Source organism: Delphinus delphis, chromosome 1, assembly GCF_949987515.2.
Source record: "Delphinus delphis chromosome 1, mDelDel1.2, whole genome shotgun sequence".
Taxonomy (NCBI): Eukaryota; Metazoa; Chordata; class Mammalia; order Artiodactyla; family Delphinidae; genus Delphinus; species Delphinus delphis.
The window spans coordinates 166,496,845-166,524,591 of NC_082683.1; the positions used below are offsets into that span (position 1 = coordinate 166,496,845).

The 27,747-nt window shown below is 40.6% G+C and overlaps 2 protein-coding genes and 1 non-coding gene across 3 annotated transcripts in view; all 3 read left to right on the forward strand.

Annotated features, from left to right (window-relative positions):
- Positions 1-9,127, forward strand: part of EPRS1 (glutamyl-prolyl-tRNA synthetase 1) — a 67,714-nt gene extending 58,587 nt beyond the window's left edge. The window contains exons 29-32 of the mRNA XM_059998217.1: positions 1,247-1,407; positions 3,798-3,876; positions 8,605-8,669; positions 8,776-9,127. Coding sequence (XP_059854200.1) covers positions 1,247-1,407; positions 3,798-3,876; positions 8,605-8,669; positions 8,776-8,926 — 456 coding nt within the window. The 3' untranslated portion in view covers positions 8,927-9,127. The remainder of the gene's footprint in view (positions 1-1,246; positions 1,408-3,797; positions 3,877-8,604; positions 8,670-8,775) is intronic.
- A 9,243-nt stretch (positions 9,128-18,370) lies between these two features.
- On the forward strand, positions 18,371-18,499 carry LOC132416570 (small nucleolar RNA SNORA18). Its single transcript, XR_009517649.1, has one exon. It is a non-coding gene; the product is annotated as a small nucleolar RNA SNORA18 (small nucleolar RNA).
- Positions 18,500-19,896: 1,397 nt separating this feature from the next.
- SLC30A10 (solute carrier family 30 member 10) overlaps positions 19,897-27,747 on the forward strand; it is a 374,273-nt gene continuing 366,422 nt past the window's right edge. The window contains exon 1 of the mRNA XM_059998256.1: positions 19,897-20,347. Coding sequence (XP_059854239.1) covers positions 19,897-20,347 — 451 coding nt within the window. The remainder of the gene's footprint in view (positions 20,348-27,747) is intronic.

Below are 27,747 nucleotides of genomic sequence, written 5' to 3' on the forward strand. Positions count from 1 at the left end.
ATCTCATTGCACTTAACACTGTTTCTTACACATGCATGCATTGCATGAATAAAGAAAACAATAAAATAATGTAATAGTATACAGTATTTTGTTCCCGATAGTTTATAAAATCAGTCTTCTCTAGGGGTGATTTTTTCTAGAGTAGCATTTAAATTTTTTCCTTTGACGTTGATTTGGGGGACCACCGATCAGCTAAACCGTATATAGAGTTTTCTAATTTAAATTCAGAAACCCCAAATTAGTTTTAGAGGGTGGCGCAGTGGTTGAGAGTCCGCCTGTCGATGCAGGGGACACGGGTTTGTGCCCCGGTCCAGGAAGATCCCACATGCCGCGGAGCGGCTAGGCCCGTGAGCCATGGCCACTGAGCCTGCACATCCGGAGCCTGTGCTCCGCAACGGGAGAGGCCACAATGGTGAGAGGCCCGCATAGCGCAAAAAAAAAAAAAAATCGTTAAAAACCTACTGTTTGTCAGGTAAGGTTCCATCCAGGCCCCTAAAAGTGAGGTCTTGCTAAGCCTTAATCCACTCACAGAACAGACTCCTTATGTTCATTAACAAGGATTGAACATTCCCGAGGCTTAAACTTGCGTACGGTCCTTAAGCTCCTCTGTAAAAACCGTAGACTACTGGGGAATGGTTCTCAAAGTGCAGTCCCAGGACCAGCAGTCTCAGCATCACCTGAGGACTTGTTAGAAATATAAATTCTCAGGCCCCTTCGCTGGACCTACTGTGATCAGAAACTCGGGCGGTGGAGCCCAGCAGTCTGTGCTTGGACAAGCCCTTCAGTGATTCTGATACTCAGGTTAGAGCATCCAGAGCTAGGGCTTCCCAACCAAAGCACACCATGTGCCATGAATGAGCCAAGGATGTACCAAGGTGGCTTGGGGTGGCTTCAGCCTCAAGCCTTCTGTATTTACCCCCATGTGCCATACAAGTGTAATTTTCTATGTGTGCGTTATGGGAGAGAAGTTAGGAACACTGAGCTAGACAGCTGCAACCACCCTCATGGTTCCCCGTTAAACTCTTAGCTCAGAACCACTCGGGCAGTACCTTCTTTCCTTAGGTTTATGCCTTCTCATTGGAGGAGGTTTCTGTGATATCTCAGGAATGTTACCTACTTTTTAAAGTGGTTTGTTTCTGTCTTTGTTTTTTGGATTTTTATGACTTCTAGTAGGTAAAGCCATGGAATAAGTCTATATATTCAATTGGAGACATGCATGTATTATGTTTAACTGCCTTTTTCCTAGGGAGTTCCGGTTAGGCTTGAAGTCGGGCCACGTGATATGAAGAGCTGTCAGTTTGTTGCTGTCAGACGAGACACTGGAGAAAAGCTGACAGTTGCTGAAAATGAGGCTGAGACGAAACTTCACGCTATTTTGGAAGACATCCATGTTAACCTGTTCACCCGGTCAGTTCCTTAGAGTTGCTTGTGTCTCTCATCTTCACATTGTGCTCAGCCTTTGAGATGTATACCAAGGAATCCTTGGTTGCCCCTAGGGAAAGTACTCTTTCCCTCTGAACTCTCATGGTTCTTAATTGGCCTTTCTCTTTGTGTTTTTTAACTTGTATTATGAGTGTTTTTCTATATGCTTTCTGCTCCCTACTAAGTTTGCAGCGATGGACTGTCTGCCCCATGGAGTAATTTGGGTTAATTTTAGATCCAGGCTTTCATGATATATAAAATTTGAGGGACAAAGGCATTGATTCTCACCTGTTGGATACACATTAGCAGCACCTGGGAAGCTTTTCAAAATACTTGTGCCTGGGACTCTCCCCAAGGGATGTTAATGTAACTGGTCTAGAGTGGGCCTGGCACCTAGAGTATTAAACGCTTCCTAGGTGATTATGATGTGTCACCAAGGCTAAGAACCTCCTGATTGGGATTGGGGGTGAAAGGGGAGGGGAGGCCTCGGGGCTGCCCTGGCCTCTGGAGAGGGGACTTATAGAATCACAGATCTCAAGGCAGAGGTGCTACAATATTGGTGGCATATGTGTGGAACCCTGTTTTCCTTCCTACCCACCTGAAGCAGAGAGGAAGGCCCATGGCCACTGGGGATAGAGGCTCAGTTTCTAGGGGAGAGTAGTGCCTGTATCTTACTGTTTATCTTCTAATACCTTGTGCCTGATTCATATTCATGTTCAGTAAATCTTGCATTTAAGGAGTGAACCAGTTTTAGCCTTGGCTTTGGTGCTTATTTATGTGATTTGAGGCAAGTGATTTTGCTTCTCTTGGCTTGCTTGTCCGAAAATGCGAATGATAATACATCTTTTGAAGGGTTACTTCACGGATTTATTTGGCCTACAAATTCATAATTCACGTGAAGTTCATCTGAACGCAGAGCAGGTGATACTGTCAGAGACGAAAGATTAGAAAGCTGCCTGTCCTTGTTGCTGCCATTCGAACGGTGCTCTCAGTACAGAGGTTCTTTTCCAGAGATTCTCCTCAGGATCACCTGGGAGCTTTGGGAATAGAAACTTACCTGAGCCTCGTACCTGGAGATTCTGACTCATTAGTTTTAAGATACCTTCAGGTCGGGCTTCCCTGGTGGCGCAGTGGTTAAGAATCCACCTGCCAATGCAGGGGGCACAGGTTCGAGCCCTGGTCCGGGAAGATCCCACATGCCGTGGAGAAACTAAGCCCATGCGCCACAACTACTGAGCCTGCGCTCTAGAGCCCGCGAGCCACAACCACTGAAGCCCACGCACCTAGAGCCTGTGCTCCACAACAAGAGAAGCCACTGCAATGAGAAGTCCGTGTACCAGAATGAAGAGTAGCCCCAGCTTGCTGCAACTAGGGAAAGCCCATGCACAACAATGAAGACCCAATGCAGCCAAAAATAAATTTATTTTCAAAAAAAGATACCTTCAGGTTATCTGTAATGTTGAAATGCTCTCTCTGTGATACACATGTACTCCCTTGGTTGGAAAACCACTGCTTTAGTGACTAAAAAGCAGGGTTTTTTGTTGACATTTTTATTCAGTAAATTTATTAATGTAAGTTGCTAAAAGGTGCATTTTTTTCTCTCCTTGAGGCTTCAGCCTGGGAAGTGGCGAGTTCCTTCCTCTGCATCTCACTGGCTATAACTTAGTCACTTGGGCCCACCTCACTGCAAAAAAGTTGGAAGAAAAGGAAACAGATTTGGTGGACAGCTAGCAAGTTGCTACCAGGGTCCATACAAGTCTAGCCCTGAGGTTCAGAAAAGAAAAATACACCTTCTCTTCCTTGGTCACCACCTCATGTAATGTGTGACTCTGAGTGTGGAAGAGAATAATATTTATTCCCATTTCTGAAACCTGAGGTTCTTACAGAAGACTTACATAGTATGTGAAAATAGCTCGAATAATGTATATTTACGTGTTTTTCCTTTCTTAAACATTTTCATGCCTTTGTATTTGATTCTAACAACAATTTGATATGGTAGTTAGATTTGAATATTTTTCCAATTTTGTAGAAGGGAAAACTAAGACCAGAGAGGTTTAAATAATAACCCAGACTCTTGTAGGTAATACGTGGTAATGCCAGGAATTAGAATGTTGATCAGTAGAGATTTAATGGCGATTACAAAAGTAATTGTTACCTGTGCATGCTTGGCAAATTCTCCATTCATTTAGTGTTCACGATTATGCCGTGATGAGCCAACTGAGATTTACTGAATGTCACTGCTAGAGACAGAGTTGAGGTTCATACTGAATTCTTCTCTCTTCCAGGTTGTTATTCTTTCATTAAATTATGCTATTAAAAAAAAACTTTGTCATATTAGTAAGAAAAAAATTTATTCTTTTCTAATTGTTTGATAGGGCTTCTGAAGACCTTAAGACTCATATGGTTGTGGCTAACACAATGGAGGACTTTCAGAAGGAACTTGATTCTGGGAAGGTAAGAGACTTCTGCAAAGTTTTGAATATAAACATATTTCAGTAAATGGTGTTTTAAGACTCACTGAATTTATGCATGATGTTAATCCCTTTTTCAAAGCCTGTCACACAAAAGGATTATATATTACTCAGCATTACATACTCTTGTTTTCCACTGTCTTTCCTGCAGCATCACAACATATCTTTTTCGGATAACACTGTAAACTGATTATGTAAAAGTTTCTTTCTCATGCTCCTTATGCTGGCTGAACAAAATTCATTCTGTATGACCCCTAATATTTTTATTATTGAAAAATTTTGTTTTCTCAGTTTGATATAAGTTCCTAAAGTAAGCATTGTTGTAGTTTTAGAAGTGTAATGTGCAGATTCCTAAAATAAGGAAGGCCCGTTTTATTCTCTGAGCATATATACTTACCCAGATCTTAACTGATTGAACTTTCTGAATAATAAGTGAAACATATTACTTATTTCTAAGCCTGTTTTTGAGAATGAGTGTGTACTTCTGGATTCCTTAAAACCACACAGGTTTCCCTAATGGCTCTTTAAGATTTTATCAGCTTTGTGTGTTGTGTATATGCAGATGTTGCCAGCCGAAACTTAATTTTCATAAAGAAGAGGTCTTGATTTGCAAAGTTATTAATTCCTGGAATGAATCACTTATGAACTTTGGTGCACGTGTTTGATTATACAGCCAGTCCTGTGTCCACAGGTTATAAATGAGAAAACCATGGACCAGAGTCTAAATAAATTACCCCAAGCCGTACAGAAGCAGACCTGGTATTAGAATTTAGATTTCTCTTCTGATTCAGCTTAACACATTACCGACTGGGGGATTTTTGCAGAAACTAATGCCTGTGGCTGTAATATGTCTCTGGTCAAAAATGTGTTAATGTACGTTCCTCTGTATCTTTTTTTTTTATTTTTTAAATTCATGCTGAGGGTGTAAGACAAAATTTTGCTTGGCTATGTTCATTCCCTCCTAATATGTCTCTTATTGCATGAGCTGAGAAAATGTTAATCTCTCTGGCTCTCAGTTTACTAATCTGTGAAATGAGTACAAAATCCCCTTCAGATCATAACTCTTCAGTATTTAGCCTTCTGTTATTCTTGGTTTGTAATCTTCCACCTTTCTGGTGTCTGTAATTTGCTATATATTCAAACTATATACTTCTAATCTCTATTTCTTCTAGCCCTCTGCCTGGAGAATGGATAGCCATCTGATTCCGTGTATATTTTTTCTTTCACTCTAATTTATTTTTTATAATTTTTTGTTCCATTAATTATTGACTTTTAAAATTTCCTTTATTATAGAAACACGGTAGTCACTTTTGCAGTACAGTCTTAAAGACATTGCATAAGAGTTAATAAATCGATAGAGTGTCAGTTAATCCATTGCTGTCAAAGAAATGAATCTCAGCAAATATTAGTGGAATCATATCTTTTATTCTAATATTAGATAAGCTACAGGAGAGATTTCAACATCTCTCCTGAACCAGAATATAGTATTTTAGTTGTGTGTCCAAAGATCGTGTAGAGACCAAGCAGATTTTGTTTCTTGTATTCAGTAGTCAGTTTCATCCCTCATCTCACCTCACGGTTGGTCAGCTTAGGTATGTTGACTGACCATCAAGCAAGCTTTGAGGCTGTTGTTTATAAAGGTGGATTTACTGGGAGGGGAGAAGGAGGAAGGGGTCTTCAGAACTTGAATGTAGGTGAGGGTTTGATTTTCTACTCTTCCCTGTTGGTATAAAAACATTTTTTTTTATGTCTGATTTATAGGACTTGATTTTAGCAAATTTTTCCAAGGGGATATGATCTTAATTGAATGAAAAATAAATGTCATTTATATGTAACATACTTATTACTGTTGACATTCATTATTAATCTATTGATCAATGATTTTTGAATATTTCTCATCATTACCATTTTCTGTTGCAGAGTTCAAGATATTATATATTATAAAAGATTGTGTCTTTTTAAAACATAGATGTAGAAATAATAAAAGATAAAAAGGTGAAAACCTTTCCATGGCTGAATAAATAGCCTAAAAATGCATGTTCTCCTTTCATATTAATGAATTATGTGCGTAGTAAAGAGAAATTTCAGGTCATATCATCTAAACTTCACTTTGAAGCTAATAACAGTTTTCGTTGAATTTGTTCACATGCTGCACCATTTTAATTTTAAAAATTATTACTTTAGAAATACTTTCTCAAGGCTTAGTGATTTTTTTTTTGCTTGGAGAAAAGAAAATAAGACTACTTACTGTAAACTTTGTGGAAGTTATAAAAAAATACCTTTAAGTGTTGTGAGTTAACAAAAGTAAAATTTTTGAGAAGCCAAATTATTATTCAAAAACATTCTTTGTAATTGTCTTAATATTTTTATCATTACATAATTAGAGACTGATTAAAGTTTTCCCCCTATTCTGTTTTTTGGAATGAATTGTAATTCTTTTATGAATGTACAGTTTTTTCATGCTTTTTGTTTGCATAAGTGCTAATGATTTACCAAGTTTCAATACAGGTAAATAACTTTGTGTTATTTCAGCTCTTATGTCTCTAGGTTGTTTTTGCTTCAGTTTTCATTGAACAATTTCTATATTTAAATTTTGTATTATTTATATATCTAATAATTATTAATTTTATATTATTTGTATATTTAATTAAAGTATATATTTAAAATAATTATATAATTGTTAATATATAATTTAAGTATATATTTTAAAACCTATACTAAAATTTTTCAAAATACTTGTTATTACCATCCTTTCCACCTTCCCTTCACCCGTTCGTCCCACCCACCATACCTAGAAATTGACCACCTCTTTATTGTCTTAATGCACATCATCAAAACAACAGTTTATCAACTTTGGGAATTAGGCTAAAATATTTTGCTTAATCAACACAAGAGATGTAGAAAACTAACCCTTCCTTGCCCTGCAATAACGTTCTCCTGTTGAACTACTCTTTTTTTTGTAATGTCCTCATCTCTATTTACTTTTACTTTACTGCTTAGAGAAGCCTTTTGAAAAATGTTTAACTAAATCCCAAGTGCAAGGAAGGGTTTCCAGAAGGGACTCAATTTGAGCATGGAAGGTGTGGCTGGGACTAGTTGATGGGAAGTTGGCAAAGAAGCTGGATGACCTTCTAGTTGCTTTTAAACTAGCATTTCTAACGTTTGGGAATTATCCATGTCTTTGATCTCTCTGCTACTAACAGGAATTTTTTATAGGACTAATGCATAATTATTATTGCAGACAAGCCTCATTTTGAAGTAGACATGCGATGAAAAATTTAAGATTCACAGCTGTGAGGAATCTTAATTCTTGTTTAGTCCAGTATCCACATTTTACAAAAGAAAGCTCAGGGCTAGAGATTTTCATATAGGCAGTGAATTTCAAAATTAGGATAAAATCCCAGGTCTCTTGATTCTGCCTATTCTTTTTTTTTTTTAACATTTATTTATTTATTTGGTTGTGCTGGGTCTTCATTGTGGCAGCTGGGCTCGTTAGTTGCAGTTCTCCAGAGCCTCAGTTGCGGCACAGAGGTTCCTTAGTTGTGGCATGTGAACTCTTAGTTGAGGCATGCACGTGGGATCTAGTTCCCTGACCAGGGATCGAACCCGGCCGGGCCCCCTGAATTGGGAGCGCAGAGTCTTAACCACTGCGCCACCAGGGAAGTCCCACTGCCTGTTATTCTAAATGGTCTATGAAAGAAAATTTGAGAGGTTTTTGTTTCTGATACAAAATGATTTTTGACTTTTTTTTTTTTTTGACTTTTGTTTTTTTTGCGGTACGCGGGCCTCTCACTGTTGTGGCCTCTCCCGTTGTGGAGCACAGGCTCCGGACACGCAGGCTCAGCAGCCATAGCTCACGGGCTCAGCTGCTCTGTGGCATGTGGGATCTTCCCGGACCAGGGCACGAACCCATGTCCCCTGCATCGTCAGGTGGACTCTCAACCATTGCGCCACCAGGGAAGCCCTTTTTTTGTCTTTTAAAATACCCTTGGACTTGAAAAATGATTCACTTACCTGTAACATGTTAAAAGCAGCACGGTTATTTTAATAAGGACGTGTAAAGTGAGGTTTACTTGATTGTTAATTGTTATTTTTTACGATACGCGGGCCTCTCACTGTTGTGGCCTCTCCCGTTGCGGAGCACAGGCTCCGGATGCGCAGACTCAGCGGCCATGGCTCACGGGCCCAGCCGCTCCGCGGCATGTGGGATCTTCCCAGACCGGGGCACGAACCCGTGTCCCCTGCATCGGCAGGCGGACTCTCAACCACTGCGCCACCAGGGAAGCCCCTGTTAATTGTTATTTTAACAACAACTTAAAAATCAGTTTACTATTTGTCCTTTCCCCTCTATCCTCCTCGTAACCACGTGGCCAGGTAGAGCAGGCAGCAGTGCAAATTTGAAATGAAAAAGATTCAGAATTCACCCTTTGTTCCTTCTCTTCAGCATTATGTTGCAGCCAGTTTATTTGGACATTTAAGTATGTTGCAACGATTCTTTGTTACATCCGGATGTTATATGATGTGTGGGTTTGGGATAGTGAAAGACATTCTTTGTTATCTCGAGTACCTCTGAGCAAAGTTGCTAGCAGGTTTGCAAAAGTACCATGGCCTGAAAAAGACTGGGAGACCTATCCTTTTTGCTTATAGGTTTAATAGAGAACTCAAATGTTCCTTTTACAGAATGTAAATACTGAACGTTTTTCCTTATTAGATTGCTCAGATTCCATTCTGTGGGGAAATTGACTGTGAAGATTGGATCAAAAAGACCACTGCCAGGTAAGATAATTACGTGTAACAGATAAAACCCGTGAGGTATTGCAGTGAAAAAGAATAGAAATGTATGGCATAAACGAACGGAATTCTTATTTGTTTTTAATTTCAGGGATCAAGATCTTGAACCTGGTGCCCCGTCGATGGGAGCTAAAAGCCTTTGCATCCCCTTCAGACCACTCTGTGAGCTGCAGCCTGGAGCCCAGTGCGTCTGCGGCAAGAACCCTGCCAAGTACTACACCTTGTTTGGTCGTAGTTACTAAGGGATAAGACAGAACCCCATCTCCAACCCTCCTCACTTTTTAAAAAATTGATACTATTATCTCCCCAGATATAGACAGTTTTATGATTTTTTTTTTAAATAAAGGATCTAAAAGGAGGTCACATGAGAAAAATATCTATTCTTATGCCTAAATAGTGGAAAAGAGACTTTTCTGTAAACAACCCCAGTAATAAATATCATGAACCAATACTGTTCCATGTATTCATTTGTTTCCGAAATACCTGAATTCTATGCTACAGGGAAATTCCTGTGAAGAGGTGAACATAACTGCTCTGATCTCAGTATCCCTCATGTTTCAGACCTTGAACCACCAGTTTCCTGTTTCTTCTCTGTTGGAGTACTTCTTTTCCGTAACTCGTACTGAATTTAAAGTTGCCCTAAATCTTTCGGATTAAAAAGCAAAACACAACCACGAATGTAACCAAAGCAATTTCTGTTGAGCTTCTCTCTCCCTCTTGTGTCTCGTAGTTACTCTGGGGTCTTCAGAAACCCAGTCACGCTTTCTGAGAGAGTGGTCAGCCCTCCTCACCTCTCTGCTTCCTGTGTTGCGTCCTTCCTCACGGTGCTTCTGCCTCCACCGCACCACTGTTCTCACGGAGCTCATGCTGCCACTGCTGCCCAAAGCTAACTTCTTAGTTCCTCGTCTTGCCATAGCTCTGTGCTTCAGTTCTGCTGCTGTAACACATTTCCCCTGTTTACTAAAATTACTCCCGAGACTTGCCCTCCCACCTGTCTGCCTCTTTTTCTCAGTCAGGTGTCTTCCACTGGCTTCCCTTCCTTGGCCTGCTTCTTAGAGCTCAGTGTCCATACTTGGCCTTCTTCTTCTGCTCCCTAATCAGCCTCATCTCACCCCATGGTTTCAAACTGCATTAATAGGATGATGACTCCAACATTTTTATCTCCCAGTCTGACCTCTAGACCTCTGTTCCAACTGCATACTGGATTTCCTTGAGTGTTCGTCAACATTTCAGGGCAGCCTGTCTCAACACCTCATTTCACTCTCGACTCGCAGACCTGTTCCTCCTGCAGTGCTTCCTGCCTGAAAGATCAGTGTTACCAAAATGGACCCAGTAACCTAAACCAGAACCGCAGTCCTCCTAGGCAGCCCCTCCAGCAGCCCTACTCAGTTGGCTGTAAAACATAACGGCTATTACCTCTGATGTCTCTTGGGTCCACCCTTTCACAGATCTGGATTGCCTTCTTGCCTGTTTCCTCTTATGCTGATTACTATACTGGCCTCCAGTGTCATCTCCAGGCCAGATTCCACATTTCCACAGGCTTTTTTTTTTTTCTGGTGTACAGTTTATTAAGATGTTTTTCTTCCCCTTAAAATCCCTTCGTGACTCACCATCAATCACTAACAGGATAAAATGTAAACCCTTTAGCCTATTCTGGTTCAGCCTGCCTTTCCAGTCTCCTTTTCAACCAATCCAGCAGAGTCCTTTGCAACCTAACCATTTGGGGTTTCCTAAAAACAACGTGCTATTTCTCACCTCTGGCCCTTTGCCTGAAATGCCTTTTATCCCTCATTTCTAGTCTACTTGGTATAGCTCCTTATTTCAGTGCCCTGCTCCAATATGCTTTCCCACTTGGTAGTGATAAATATACCAATAAAGGGCAAGGCTTCAAAAAGAGGACTTGAAATTCGAGCTGTGTTTTGAAGGGTGAGTAGAATTTTAATAAATAGAAGAGGAAGAACATTCCAGGCAGAAGGAACAACATATGCAAAGCCTTTCAAAGTATCTGCTGTGTATGAGAACACAGCAGAACTGTCCTTCAGTTGATGAGAAATTGTCAAATGAAAGATTAAGTACAGCATGATTTCAAGATCAGTGTTTTGAGCATGTATATTCATATGCCTAGCTTAAATATCTGGGCCACACTTTTGTCCTCAGAATCAGTATTTCTTATTGATCTATGGCAGTTCAGGATGCTTTATCTTGTTTTTCTGCCCTTAGTAGCTGTGTAACCTCCCTATTCAGTTGTAAAATGAAGATGAAGTCAAGTATCTATTTCATAGTTACTCTACCTTATAAAGTACTCAGAACAATACCTAGCACGTTATAATAGCTAATGTTAGTTATGGCAGTGATGCAGGGTCACCTGGAAGTTGCTCCTTGTTTATAGCTCTAGTGAACCGTTACTACCTTAGTGCCTGGGGCGGGGGGTGGGGGTTGGTTTTTGTTTTTCTGCAAACTAACAAATGCTTTAAAGGATAAGGGTTTTTTTAGCCAGTCCCTGACAAAAGCCTGAAAAGTAGATCAAGACTCATAACCACATTTTGTTCTGTAGCCCCTGGCCATTATGGAGGTGGCCATCTCTGACGCAAAGATAAATCCCCAGGCTATTTTTTGAAGCTTCAGATAAGTAGAGCTGATCACAGAAAAGCTTGACCTTTGCTCCTTTAAGGGAATCCACTATTTAAAGGAACTCTACAGTAAGTGGTTATGCTAAGGAAGGAGTCCTTCACCCCAAATCTACATGTGATAAATTGTCTATTTTCTTAAATTGAGGTTCAGCTAAAATATCAGAACTCTTTGAGACACCTTAAGGGTGGTGGTGCTTTTCAAGAGGGTGTATAAACCTGACTCCAAACAATATCCTTTAAGAAATAATCACCATTTTTACTTGCAGACCACAACCACTAACTAGATACCAGACTGACAGCCACAAAATTAATTGTGTGCCTAGCGTGTGTGGTTTGCAAAAAGAAAACAGACAAGTCAAGGTGTATTTACTACTGGCTCTGCTCACGGGGATGGATTTCTGGTATAGATCACATGTTAGCAATCTCTAGTTTATCCATGACAGTGTGTTTAAAATAGTTCCCTGGTGGTGCAGTGGTTAAGAATCCGCCTGCCAATGCAGGGGACACGGGTTTGATCCCTGGTCCAGGAAGATTCCACATGCTGCGGAGCTACGGAGCCCACACGCTGCAACTACTGAAGCCCTCTAGCTCTAGGGCCCATGTGCCGCAACTACTGAGCCCACGAGCCACAACTACTGAGCCCACGTGCTGCAATTACTGAAGCCCACGTGCCTAGAGCCCGTGCCCCACAACAAGAGAAGCCACCGCAATGAGTAGCCCGTGCACCACAACAAAGAGTAGCTCCCGCTCCCCACGACTAGAGAAAGCCCGCGCGCAGCAACGAAGACCCAACACAGACCAAAAAAAAAAAAAGTTCCTAATTAGGCCAGTAAGTCACATGAAGCCTTTATGAGAATTGGACACTAACAGCAACTCATTTGGCTGCTACTGGAGAGGCTTTGAGTCTTCAGATCAACAGCAGTGGAACCCTCCGTAAGACAAGCAGAAACAAGACATTTGACTAGAAAGTGTGGATATATCACCCTACTTATATTTGATTTTAGTTATAAATATTGATATTAGTCATTTATCATATAACTATGGTGTTCAGCGGCTGTCTGGATCATCAGAAGTTTGGGGAGGCAACTACCCCTACCCTGTTATTTGCAAACATATCTTTGGCCCTTTGTCATTTTTACTACGTCTAGAAAATGCTAGCCATTTATTTCTTTAATAAATTGAGTGCTCACTCTGTACAACGTGCCAGAGCAGACAGTAGTGAGTTAAACCAAACATGCTTTTTCCCTTTCTTGGCTTTATCTCCTCAAAGTTGTTCTATTTTAGATGGAAAATCAGGCAATCAAGTGGACAGGGAGATGGAGCAATGGTAGGAGACCGTTGCCTAGTGACACTGACACGTCATGAGATGATCCTTGCCAATAGTAGCACACTGAGAACTACCCTACACTTGAGATATTAACAGCCGGAAAATTAAACTACCCTATTCTGCCACACCATCAGACTTATAACAAATACAAACACATTTCTATGGCTCAGTAGGTGATGTTAAACCAGTAGCTTTGTTCAACTTTACTGGAAGATTTAAGAGCTTGGAACATCAATAGTACTGAAATGATATAAACAGATCCTATTAAATAAGTCTCATGTAATAGGGGTATTTCAAATATATTTTAAGTATGTCACCAAAACCACATTTTGTGATTGAGAAATACCTGCTGAATGAGTGAGGAGCTTGGGGTTTAACAGGCTGGTGACAATGTTCACGTCGGGGTTACTTTATATGTGCTAAATAGGTAATCGGATAATATTTCCCTCATTCATTCATTTTCTCCACTCTCCTGGACAATTATTTCATAACTTCTTTCTCCTGGGATTTTCCATACTTGCCCCTTCTGACTTTTGGTTGATCATCTTGATTTCTATTTCACTAAGAGAAAATATCAACAGAACCCCCAGAACCCTCCACCACATCTACCCCACTCATATGTCCATATATCCTCCTTCTCTGCTGTTTCAGACGAACCGTCTTCTTTTTTTAAAATTTATTTTATTGAAGTATATGATTTACAATGTTGTGTTAATTTCTGCTGTACAGCAAAGTGACTCAGTTATACTCTTATTCTTTTCCATAATGGTTTATCCCAGGATATTGAATATAGTTCACTGTGCTGTACAGTAGGACCTTGTTGTTTATCCATCCTATATATAATAGTTTGCTAATCCCAAACTCCCAATACTTCCCTTCCCCCTCCCCCTTGGCAACCACAAGTCTGTTCTCTATGTCTGTGAGTCTGTTTCATAGATATGTTCATTTGTGTCTTATTTTAGATTCCACATATAAGTGATATCATATGGTATTTATCTTTCTCTTTCTGACTTAGTATGGTAATCTCTAGGTCCATCCATGTTGCTGCAAATGGCATTATTTGATTCTTTTTTAAGGTTGAGTAATATTCCATTGTATATATGTACCACATCTTCTTTATACATTCATCTGTCGATGGACATGTAGGTTGTTTCCATGTCTTGGCTATTGTGAATAGTGCTACTGTGAACATAGAGGTACATGAATCTTTTTGAATTATGTTTTTGTCCCTCTGTAAGCCCAGGAGTGAGATTGCTGGATCATATGGTAGTTCTATTTTTAGTTTTTTAAGGACCCTCCACACTGTTCCCCATAGGGCTGCACCAACTTACAATCCCACCAACAGTGTAGGAGGGTTCCCTTTTCTCCACACCCACTCAAGCATTCGTTATTTGTAGATTTTTTAATGATGGCCATTCTGACCGGTGTGAGGTGATATCACGTTGTAGGGTTTTGTTTGTTTGTTTCTTGTGGTACGCGGGCCTCTCACTGTTGTGGCCTCTCCCGTTGCGGAGCACAGGCTCCGGACGCGCAGGCTCAGCGGCCATGGCTCACGGGCCCAGCCGCTCCGCGGCATGCGGGATCTTCCCAGACCGGGGCACAAACCCGTGTCCCCTGCATCGGCAGGCGGACTCTCAACCACTGCGCCACCAGGGAAGCCCCTCACCTTGTAGTTTTGATTTGCATTTCTCTACTAATTAACGATGCTGAGCATTTTTCATGTGCTTGCTGGTCATCTGTATGTCTTCTTTGGAGAAATGTCTATTTAGGCAGATGAACTCCTCATAGCAAAGGGCAAGCCCTCCTCTTGTGCACTTGTCCTCTCATCCCCTCTGGCCTCCTCAATGGTGCCACTTCAGCAACCCTCCCCATGTGTCATCACATCTTCTTTCACTACTGGATCTTTCCATCAGCTTACAAATGTGCTGCTATCTTCCCGAACCTAAAAATACCCTTTGTTGGCTCCATATTCCTTTTGCTTTACTGTAAAACTCCTTGAAAGAATTGTCTGTACTTGCCATCTCTGATTTCTCCTCTCTGTTCTCTTGAACCCACTTCATGTTTGCCCTCTTGCTAAGGTCGCCAATGGCCTCCATGGGGTTAAATCCATTCGTCATTCCCAGTCCTCATGTTTCTTGCCCTCTCAACATTTGACTCAGCTGATTCTCTCCTCCTCTTTTTTTGTTTTTTTTTAACATCTTTATTGGAGTATAATTGCTTTACAATGGTGTGTTAGTTTCTGCTTTATAACAAAGTGAACCAGCTATACATATACATATATCCCCATATCCCCTCCCTCTTGCATCTCCCTCCCTCCCACCCTCCCTATCCCACCCCTCTAGGTGGTCACAAACCACCGAGCTGATCTCCCTGTGCTATGCGGCTGCTTCCCACTAGCTATCTATTTTACGTTTGGTAGTGTATATATGTCCATGCCACTCTCTCACTTTGTCACAGCTTACCCTTCCCCCTCCCCGTGTCCTCAAGTCCATTCTCTAGTAGGTCTGTGTCTTTATTCCCATCTTGCCCCTAGGTTCTTCATGACCATTTTTTTTTCTTAGATTCCATATATATGTGTTAGCATATGGTATTTGTTTTCCTGTTTCTGACTTACTTCACTCTGTATGACAGAGTCCATCCACCTCACTACAAAAAACTCAATTTCATTTCTTTTTATGGCTGAGTAATATTCCATTGTATATATGTGCCACATCTTTATCTATTCATCTGTTGATGGACACTTAGGTTGCTTCCATGTCCTGGCTATTGTACATAGAGCAGCAATGAACATTTTGGTACATGACTCTTTTTGAATTATGGTTTTCTCAGGGTATATGCCCAGTAGTGGGATTGCTGGATCATATGGTAGTTCTATTTGTAGCTTTTTAAGGAACCTCCATACTGTTCTCCACAGTGGCTGTATCAATTTACATTCCCACCAACAGTGCAAGAGGGTTCCCTTTTCTCCACACCCTCTCCAGCATTTACTGTTTGTAGATTTTTTGATGATGGCCATTCTGACCGGTGTGAAATGATATCTCATTGTAGTTTTGATTTGCATTTCTCTAATGATTAATGATGTTGAGCATTCTTTCATGTGTTTGTTGGCAATGTGTATATCTTCTTTGGAGAAATGTCTATTTAGGTCTTCTGCCCATTTTTGGATTGGGTTGTTTGTTTTTTTGATATTGAGCTGCATGAGCTGCTTGTAAATTTTGGAGATTAATCCTTTCTCCTCCTCTTTGAAACACATTCTTTCTTGGCCTTCAGAATACTGTACTCTCCTATTTTCCCTTTCATCCCTCTGGTCCTTCCCTCTTATCTATTTGTATCTTCTTTTTCTATTTTCTCTCATTTCTTTGGTTATCTCAGGCAGTCTTATGGCTTTTAAATCTGTATATTGTCAACTCTCAAGATCATGTATTCCCAGCCTATCCATCTCCTCTGAACTCCAGACTCCCTTGTTTAACTCCCTACTTAGCGCTTCAACTTGGATGTCTAATAGATACACCAAACGACGTCATTTTTCACCTCTTGCTCCAACTCTGTTCCTACAACTGTCACCTTTGTTTTACCTTCATCTCAGTCGCAATGGCATTCTTCTAGGCCAAAACCCTTAGTGTCACCTTGACTGTTCTCTTTCTCTCATACCTCACATCCAATTGCTCAGCCAATGCTGTTGACTCTAACTTCAAATACATCCTGCGTATATTCAGGGCCCTGGGATTGCTTTAATGCTCTGCTGTTGCTGTGTTGAAACTTTGAATAAGGAAAAAAATTTAATTGTGATAAAATAACATGAAGTTTATCATCTTAATCATTTTTAAGTGTACACTTCAGTGTTGAGTATGTTTACACTGTTGGGCAACCCATCACCAGATCTTTTTCATCTTGTAAAACAAACTCAAAACCCTTTAAGCAACAACTCCCTCACGCCCTCCTCCACTCAGCCCCTGGCTACCATCTTTCTACTTTCTGTTTCTATGAATCTGACTATGTTAAATAGCCCATATAATTGGTATCACACAACATGTCTTTTTGTGACTGCCTTATTTCACAGGGCATAATAATGTCCTCAGGGTTCTTCTACGTTGTAACGTGTGTCCAAGTTTCCTTCCTTTTTAAGATGGAATAATATTCCATTGTATGTATAGATCACATTTTGTTTATCCTTTCTTCTGTCAATGGATACTTGGGTTTCTTCCGTCTCTTGGCTATTGAGAATAGTGCTGCTGTGAACATGGGTGTACAAATATCCCTTTGAGACTCTGCTTTCAATTCTTTGGAATATATGCCCAGAAGTGGGATTACTGGATCATATGACACTTCCATTTTCAATTTTTTGAGGAACTGCCGTACCATCCATAGTGGCTGCACCATTTAAAAACTCAGTCATTTTTGAACAAGGGATCCTGCACTGCCATTGTACTAGAACCATGAGTTACGTAGCTGGTTCTGCCCGGGTGTTCCCACTTCCTACCCGGTCTAAGTCACCCATATTTCCTTTAGATTATTGCCAACAGCCCCCTAACTGGTATCTCTGCCCCATGTAATCTCAACATGGGATCCAATTATTCTTTTAAAACATAAATTAGATCTTGTCATTCTTCTCCATAATCTCCCGTCTCAGGACCCCACATGATCTGCCCCCTCCCTCCATCACTTCCCTGACTTCATATTCTATTTCTCTCCCTCAGTCGCTCCTCCTCAACCGTGCTGAACTCTTTGGGTGGTCCTTTAATTTCCTATGCCCATTGCTTCCTCTGCCTAGAAAGATCTCCTTCAGATGTCTTCATGGCCCAGTTTCTTACCTCCTTTACTCAAAGAACATCTCAGTAAATTCTTCCCTGACCACTTTATTTAGAATTACAACCTCACCCCTTTGCCAACACTCTATCCCTCTTCTGTGCTTCATTTGTCACCATCATTTTTTATTACCAGCTGACATTCAGTATGTTTTATGATCTATTTTGTTCATTATCTGTGTCTTCCCCCATTAGAATGTAAGCTTCATGACGTCAGGGATTTTTCTCTGTTTTGGTCACTGCTGTCTCCCCAGAGACTAGAACTGTGTCTGACATGTAGGAACTCAGTATTTGTTGCATGAATGGATGAACGAGATAGTCTTAGTGCAATAATTTTTACAACCTGGTTGTATTAGAAGTCTCACTGTTAGAATATCAACTGAATTGGAGATTATTTATGAAATGCTAAAGAAATTATTAAGGCTGCATCTAAAGTATCAGGTTTTAGTCAAAGTCAGTGTGTTAGTCTAAGTTCTCCAGATAAATAGAACCAATTGGATGTGTATATAAATATAGACTTATTAAAAGGAATTGGCTCACATGATTATGAAGGCTGAGAAGGTCCCAAGATCTACATGGTGAGCAGGAGACTCAGGAGAACCAATGGTGTAGTTCTAGCCCACAGGCTTGAGACATAGGAAGAGCTGATCTTTTGGTTTGAGCCTGAAGGTAAGAAAAAGCCAATGTCCCAGCTTGAAGGCAGTCAGTAGGAGGACTCCTCCCTTACTTGCAGGAGGGTCAGCTAGTTTGTTTTGTTCAAGCCTTCAACTGATTGGAGGAGGCCCACTGACATTAAGGATGACAATCTGTTTTACTCAGTCTACTGACTCAAATGTTAATCTCATCCAAAAACACCCTCACAGACACACTCACAATAATGTTTGACCAGGTGTCTGGGCACCTGGAAGCTCAGTGAATTTGACATATAAAATTAACCATCAGGGATTTTTCTGTAAACCTACATTGTTGGAAATGCCTCATAGATTAACTGTGTGGTTTCCTTTACTCGTAGAACTACCTGTTAGATCTGTGGGAAAGAACTACAAGACAGTGCTGCCAAGTAAACTATGAAAAACCTAACAGTCAAACATTTTATCTTAGGTATTGGCATATCCCAATGATCTGTACTGTTCTAGAGTGTGATGGCTTAGGAGTGAATATGATTTGAACCTAATACATTTTTAGAGGGTGTCAAATTCAGAACCAGGCAGATCCATCTTCTGACCCTAAACATGGTCCTAAAGTAAATCGCTTGAGGAAATTGGATCCCAAAGATTACAGGTGGGGAATTTCGAAGTGTGTCCATATTTCACTGGAGATCAAAGAAGCCTAACTAAAAGAATTGTGGGCTGACTTACATGATAACTTCTTTTTGAAAGGACTATTTTATCTTGAAGATTATGAGTTTGGAGGAACTAAGGTGATTGGCAGTGGAAAGAATCAGAACATGTGAAATTCCTTAAAAATTTGTTGACTTAAATAATTTTGTCTGCATTACACATAATTAAAAAAAACTTTAAAAAAATTAACCATCATAATGAGACTTCAAATTCAGAAAATATCGGGTATAGTAATTTCACTGTATTTCTTTAAAGGATTGACTGTAGGCAGTCTACTCAAAACAATAGAGGCTGCTACTGTTTTAGATATTCGGGGACTGGTAAACCTTTAAGGGTTATAAGTGACAGATGATAAGATTAAAAACAAAAAAATTTCCTTGCATCAGTTAAATCAGGTAATTAGAATTTGGCCTTCTTCCTGAAACTAACTGTGGTTATATCTTTAGCTCCTCCAGTTTAAAGGTATTATAACTTTCCTGAACATGAGGAATGTTTTTCTTGTCTTATTTATAGAGAACGTTTGGAAGTAGGGTGCTTGTTTATTCCAGGTCAGTGGGCAAGGCAGTAGAAAAAAAATCACCCTAGCTTCTCCTTTGTCTTTCACTTACTGTAGCTCTAATGTCTGGATTAGTGACCCTAGAATATTCCCTGTTCCATGCAGTAAACAGAATTCGAAACCATTTACACACCAGGTCAACAAGATACGATTGTTTACCTCAGATACCGGAGCACTTATTGCAAACATGGAGCGTGGGATCTGAGAAGGCCACAGCTACGTGTGAGTTTCTGCGTGATTCAGACACAGAGGGTCTTAACTTCTGTAACGATACACAAAAACAAATAAACAAAAGAAAGCCCTCAAGTTCATATCTGGACGTCAGTGTCATCGTTTCAGTAAGTCCCCGCTCACGTGACATCTCTTGCTTAATTGCCCTTTAAACTGTTTTATGGCTTTATAGCAGCTCGTAAAAGATGATTTTCAAATATGACAGGCGCTGAAAGGCTGAAGGGGAGACTTATCCAGGAACTGTAATCACTACATCTGTAGCTGCTCCCCTAAGAGCTAAGCCTTCCCAGGAAAGGGAGCGGGACAGTCCAGAGCGGAGCGCCATGGGGCGATACTCAGGGAGAAGCTTCCGTTTAATCCTCATGTGCGTTGTGAGCACCCTCCTTTTCGTGATGGAGCTGGTGACCTCCCACATAGGCAACTCCCTCTCGTTGGCCTCCGATGCTTTTGCCGTCCTTTCCCACTTGGTCTCCATGATCATTGGTCTTTTGGGCATAAGGGCCAGCAGTATAAAACAGCACCGGAAGAGCACGTTTGGCTTTCTTCGGGCAGATGTCGTGGGAGCATTTGGCAACTCCATTTTTGCCGTGGCCCTGATGTTCAGCATCCTGGTTGAAGCTGTCAAAAGGTATATTGATCCCCAGAAGACAGAGGCTCCACTGCTGGTTCTCAGTGCTGGAGTCATAGGGCTGCTGTTCAATGTTCTTAACTATGTCATCTTCTCGGACTGCTGTTACTGCGTGGCACCAGGGCCCCAGGGAGACGCTGAAACAGGTAAACGGCTCCTCAGATGTTGCAGTTTGGTCAGAGTCCTGGCAGGTGCTATCTTAGGGGGCCCCTGGGGGTGCTGTGGAGAGAGGCCCCATTCATTTGATCGCCCTCTCGTCCCCCGGACTTTACTAAAGGTCTTTCTCCAAAGAGTCGCTTTCAGTCCAAAGTTCCTTATGAGCTGGGTGGCAGCTGGCCACATGGGGGTCTTTTTTAGTCACAGGGAGTGAGAAAATAGGCAGAAAGGCAGACGGGGGAAAGGCACTAAACTGCGGCCATAGAGGGAGCACTTTGAAAGCGGAGGTGCCGTTGAAAGCAGTCTGCTTTAATTAGTGACTCAATTTCGTTTACCCAGACATGACACGACTATGTTTGAATTTAAAAATAATATTTCAGTGTCCCCTAAAAATATGTTCAAAAAATACTGGGGTACATAACCAGCTCACATGGAGCAAAGGAGCAAACAATTGGTTAGGCAGATCAACTCTTAGGAATATATTCAAGGAATGTGATGTAAAAGGGAGAGAAAAAAATAAAGAAGATGATCTAGTAAACTTAGCTCTTTTTTCTGAATGGAAATATTTGTATTTCTTTGTTGTAGACATCTGTCCTGTTTGAGAAAAAGGAAAGCTTATTTACATGTGAATCCTTAGGAGGGACTTAAGAGTGGGTACAAAACTGATTGGGTCATCCATTCAAAAGATTGAGTTAAATCTTGGAAGAGAACAATAAATCGAAAAAATATAAATCCAAAAGATAAATTATCAGATGGAACCATGTTTCTTCAGTGCCACAAAAGGAATTTTAAAAATATATGTTAAAAGCTTCTTGCAGAGGGCTTCCCTGGTGGCGCAGTGATTGGGAGTCCGCCTGCCGATGCAGGGGACACGGGTTCGTGCCCCACTCCGGGAGGATCCCACATGCCGCAGAGCGGCTGGGCCCGTGAGCCATGGCCGCTGAGTCTGTGCGTCCGGAGCCTGTGACCCGCAGCGGGAGAGGCCACAACAGTGAGAGGCCCCTGTACCGCAAAAAAAAAAAAAGCTTCTTGCAGAAGAGCAATTCCCAGTGCTTTTTAAGGAGTCGTATAGCATGAACAGACCAGGTCCAAATCATGGTTCTCCTACAGGGCAGCTGTCAAATTACTTCACCTGGCTGTTTACCCACCTGTAATGTGGACTCAGTAAGGACTCAATAGGAATCTAAGTGTTTAGCACTTAATAGGCACTTGGTATAGACTAGTTATTGTTTTTTTAAAGAAACCACAATGCAAGGCTTTGAATTATGTGATCACCCAGTATCACTGAATTCTAATCGCTCATCTGGATTTTAAGAAATTTAAAGATTTTTCTTATTTGATGCTGAAAAGTTTTCTCTTACTAGTCAGGGCATCATATAACTCAGCCCAGGGACCTCAGAGTAAGAGTTTGCATCTTTTATTGTATTCCTGCTGTCTTTCCTGCCATTGTAAACTTTCTCAGCTGGGAGCAGTCCTTTATTCTATCTTGGTCTAAGTTTTCCTATTGGTAGAATGTATGTTATGAGAATCCCTACAGTATGTGTTAAGTATAAAAGGGGACAGACAAGAAACTAGATCTTTATTTGATTTAATGAATCAGTTAGGACCTCATCTTTTGTAAAAGGCAATAATTAGTTAACTTGAGATTTTATGCCTTGTTTACATTAGTCATCATGCGAAAATTTCTCCTTGAGGTTCCAGATCATAGAATTCACATATTTGACACAAGAAAAAAATATTTACTGCTAAGAATAAGTTTAAGGCCAGGAAGCTGATCAAACCCATGGTTAGTATTGACAATGGTAGTGTCGCCATTTCTAAACTTGTGTTTTTAGTTCTAATTTTGTCTTTACTCTAGACATATGATATTTACCTGCATATAGCAAAAGCAATTTAGGCAAAGAGTTTGACTCTTTGACCAATGCAAAAATTGGTAGACAGCCATAGTTCTTTTTTTTATAAATTGAATTATTATCAGGTAGATCTTAGTTCAGCCCTTGTTTGGGAAGCAGTGCTTTCCAATGTTTCTGTCCATGCTCAGATAACAAGAGTCTTAAAGACAAATATTTCACCCTGACCACGTGGGTTTCTACTGTCTTAATTCCAGATTATCTATCTTCTCTTGAAGTGTTTGATGCTGTATAGTGTTCTACTTTAAATAATTGTAATGATAGGTACTATATACACATATAGATAATGCTTTAAGATTTATGTTCTATGTTTAAATTATTATTTTAGGTACTATACACACATATCGCTAATGCTTTAAGGTCCATGTTCTTATGTTAAAATTATTATTTTGGTAGCTTTTGTATTGCTGAATTCTTCTATTAGAAATTTTAGAGTATTTAAACCCTCCAAGTGATTTTAGGATAGCTGCTTAGCTTCCTAGCATTTATGTCTCGAGTTATGTATTTATCGCTTTCACTAAAATATACATTTTGATATCCTTCCCATCACCTAAATAAGCTTAAAGAGTAAATATTTGGCTTAGATACATCTTACTTATTGACATTAACCCAACTATCTCCTAGTGTAAGAAAAAATGTGATTAATCCATACATATTGATTTAAACCAGGAGGTGTAAAATATGAAGAAAAAAAATGATTCTTGATTTCAAAAGATTCAACCCAAATTTAGGATAAAGATTTTCTATATATCTAAATTTTAGCTCAAAGCATTTTGAAGTACCTAAAAACTAAAGAACTGTGGTACCTCCTGACTTAGTGATCAGAATCAAGTAATCCATCACTGTTTTTGGTGGGATCTGTGGCCAGAGAGAATGTTTTACTTAGCAAGCCTTTAGTCTCTCCCGGTCCTATGGGTCTTTTACATGTTTTGCTTTGTCTGGTGTAGGAATTGACACGAGTTATATTTTATGTCTGAGATCACAGAAGAGTAGGAAATAAGACCACTAATTTATTTTAAATATTAGCAAAACAGACTGTATGTACTGTAAAGACTTTACACCTCTGTAGGACTCATGGAGTGAGATACTTTGAAGAATCAGACAGAGGGAGGCAGAAATTTAAAAAATCACCTGGGAGAAAAGAATGTATGGAAGATTTAGTTGAGACAGGGAGTCTGGAAGCCTTAGATCAGTAGCTAGCCAGTGGGTGTCCATCTCCGACAGGAAAAGGCGATGGTGGAGCAGATTTGGCTAAAGTAAAAAGCAAAATGAAAAAAGTAAAAATTGCAAGCACAAAAGAAAAAAGCAAACAAAATAGGTTTAAAGTCCAAAATTTGGATGGCTATATGTGTGAGTGTATTCGGGGGAAGAGGAAGAGAGGTGAAAACAACATGTCGATTCAGATCCTAGGAAATACGGGGCACCCACTACCTTCTTTCTCTAGATTTAGGGACGAAACTTGCTTTGTTTGCATTTTTCCTACTCCTTGTTTACTTTATTAAATTTACCTTGACTTTCACATTATCTTTTCTGTTTGCATTTTCTTTTTGATTATTTTTCAGGCTTGAGTTTTCTTTAAAATTTAATGGAAAGAACTCTCTTTGCCCTTGACTTGCATTTGAACAAGTACTGTGCTGTACATTGGCTTTTATTTTAAACCAAAGGTAATTTCGTGCAGCTCTGTCCTGGGTAGGCTTGCCGTGTACAACAATTTAGATCTAAAATATGTTTGTATTTAAAAATTTTTTTTTAACAAAATACCTTTCCTGTGTATTTATTTATGCTAATTTTGTTTGGTTTCCAAACTGTTTTCTTTCCCTCTCCCTCCCTGTCTTTCTCTTTCTCTCTCTCTCACCACCTTTGTGGCATTACATTTCCCCAGCCAACCTGCTAGAGGCAGTGCCAGCCCAGTAATCAGCAAAGTTTGTTGCTGGGGTGGCTTTTAACAGGCTTCTGATTAGCTGCTCTCACAAGCTTCTCATTGACTCAGTGCTATAGCCTAATGGGAATATTTTACACGGACAGTCCTGTAGACACTGAAAGTAACTCGTTTTCCTTTTAGAGCAGATTTTATCTAGAGACAAGCAAAGTAGGCAGGGATCCGAGGGTTTAGAAGAGGCAAGGTTGGGGGTGGTGGTGGGGGAATTGGCTGCCTCTCTCCCGGCAGCAAGTCGCGGAGTAAGTCAGAGATCAGAAACTTCACAAGTGAAGGCGGCTTTTCAAACCAGAAAGGGAAAGAAGGCTTTCTAGATATTGGTTCCCTGAGTACTCTTTCTACTTCAGAGGCAGGATTGCAATGATTGGGCGTTTGCAATAATTATTAAATAGTTTTATGAAGCATGATGCTTAATTCCCAGAAGCTGTTACTTTCTCGTTCGTCCATATCTGACACTCACTGTTGTTTTCCAAGCGTTTTGAACAGTTCAGTTCCACAGGGGCACTCAGTGGTAAGTATACACACACACACCACAGATCACAGCATCTATTCCAGAGCAGGTGCTCTTATGTCTCTTTCTGTACGTTCATGCCAGCTTGCGTACCGCCTCACGTCTCTTGCTGCCCAGGGACCGGGTTCTGGGTCAGTTATAGGGAACGAGTAAGAAAGATTCAAGGAAGACTGAAAAATATGTGCCGTTTCATGGTTTTTTAAAAAAATAATAAGTAATTTTTTTTTTTTTTTCTGGCTGCTTTGGGTCTTCATTGCTGCGTGCAGGATTTCTCTAGTTGCAGTGAGTGGGGGTTACTCTTTGTTGCGGTGCGCGGGCTTCTCACTGCGGTGGCTTTTCTTGTTGCAGAGCACGGGCTCTAGGCGCGTGGGCTTCAGTAGCTGTGGCTTGCGGGCTCTAGGCGCAGGGGCTTCAGTAGTTGTGGCACGCGGGCCCTAGAGCGCAGGCTCAGTAGTTGTGGCTCGTGGGCTCTAGGCACACGGGCTTCAGTAGTTGTGGCACGCGGGCTCTAGAGCGCAGGCTCAGTAGTTGTGGCTCACAGGCTTAGTTGCTCCACGGCATGTGGGATTTTCCTGGACCAGGGATCGAACCTGTGTCCCCTGCATTGGCAGGCGGATTCTTAACCACTGCACCACCAGGGAAGTCCCTGTTTCATGTTTGTGAAATAAATTCAACCGAAATTTAAAAAGGAAGATAAAGAAACCAGTTCCCTGTTCTCAGACATATTTTTCTAATATGCAGAGGCCACTCTGTCTGACACCTGAGTTAAATCTTAATGAAAACCAAGTCTTTCTTGACATCTGTGAGTTGTCAAGTGCTGTGAAAGTCTAGGGAGAATAATCACAGCAGCATATCACATACGTTTGGAGCATTATATGTTTTCTGAAATGATTAGCGAGAAAGAATACTTGCTATTTCTACATTTTCAGATAAGAAAACAGAAACAGAGTCAGGACCACAATCATGCAGCGAGTTAATGGTAGAGGACAAAGACTTAGAAGGTTTAATTATAAAACCTACTCTGCTTGACCAAAGAAAGAAAAAAAAAATCATGGACAGTGAAAACTTATTTGGAAATAATCACAAAATTGCATGTCAAAAAGTGCAAATTAATACATCACAAATTGATCCTAATTCCACTAGCTAAATGACCTCCAGAAAGTTACTTCAACTTATTAAACCTCAGTTTCTTGATCTGTAAAGTGGGGAATTATCTATCTCCTAAGGATGTTGTGAGGATGAAAGCATATAGCGTGTATAAACTGCTCAACATGACACTTGGTGGTGGTGGTTGGTAGTGAGTGTCCAAGGGCTGAAGGGACAAGGAAAAAGGAAATGTTAGTAAGATCCCTCTGTGGACAGGTCCTTGCCTACTTCATATCCACGGACTGGCAGCTGACCTCATCCCGGGCCAACACACACAACGGTTTGCTGTTAGTCATACGTATGGTCCATACAGATCCATCGCCATTCCTGGAACACCTCACAAAACACATGTCTTCCTGATGACAGGTTAGTAGGATCTTTAGTGGGGTGAACCAGCTGGAGCAGGGACTGTAACTGGAAAATACAGGTTCTGGAACTTCTTCCCTCTTTCCCTGGGTCTGACCCTGCAGAAGACACTTAATCATTATGAGCCTCATCTCAGGTATCATTACACCTATTTTAAAGAATCTCCATGCTTTTCTTTTGATAAACAATAATACCTTCACGATGCATTATTTTTCTAAGGGCTCTCGTAAATGTTACATTCCTCATCTTCAGTGCTCAAGATAGCACTTTGTAGAAGGGCGTTACTTGTATTTTTCAACTGTTAAAGATTAGATATTTTAAACGGTTGTAATGGTATTAACATGTCAACATATCACTCATTAAAATAATGCAGATGAGGCTTCTCTGGTGGCGCAGTGGTTGAGAATCTGCCTGCCAATGCAGGGGACCCGGGTTCGAGCCCTGGTCTGGGAAGATCCCACATACCGCGGAGCAACTAGCCCCGTGAGCCATAATTACTGAGTCTGCGCGTCTGGAGCCTGTGCTCCGCAACAAGAGAGGCCGCGATAGTGAGAGGCCCGCGCACCGCTATGAGGAGTGGCCCCCACTTGCTGCAACTGGAGAAAGCCCTCGCACAGAAACGAAGGGCCAATACAGCCATAAATAAATAAATTAAATTTAAAAAAAAAAACAAAAAAAAATGCAGATGTAGCTCGTATTTCCAAGTCACATATTTACCAGTTACGAATGGAGAAACCGAGACATGAAGTGTTTTATAGTTAACCCCAAACTGATGTTAGAACCGAGACTTTGCATTTCCACGCCTCTTTTCTGCCATAAGATGGTTTGCCTTTTAAACGTTCTCCTGCAGTTCTGCCTAGTTAGATATTCCTATTTTCCTTACTGAGAGGCTTAATTTTCCAGGAAAGTGGGGTAAAAGTAAGCTTATTATTTTTTTTTCTTTTGGTCAGATGCTTACAAGATATAAAGAATATATTTGTTATTTTTTGCCTCCTCCTTGCTCTTTTGTGGAGACAGTAGTCATTGAGATTTATATAAAACATTTTGTATAACTCCCTCTGATGATTATGACATAGACTAGTTTTGTCATCATTTTTTATAAGAGGCAATGATATCTAGAGACTCCTTTTTCTTAGAAGAATGTCTTCCAACATCTGTGTTCTGCTATTTGTTGTCTACATCTGAGAAGGTGTCTTGAGAGAATTTTGAGGGAAGTGATTTTCGATGAACTGTATCTGTGGTCTTGTTCTTTATCTGCCTTGACAACACTAGAAATGTATCAGCCCAATAGACATTGGAGAAAAAAAAAGATCCTTGACTCAGGCCAATGAGAACTAGAGGTTGGATCCTTATAGGAGAGCAGCCAGGAAGTCAGGTTGAAGGAGGAACTGCCTGGACAGACCACCTGTTTTCTGTCGAATTATTAACCTGAAGAAACCACCATGAGATTTTGCAGGAGAGAAAATAGGGGAGCTGGTAACCAGCTCTACAGCTCCTGACCAGAGTTGATTGATGACATTG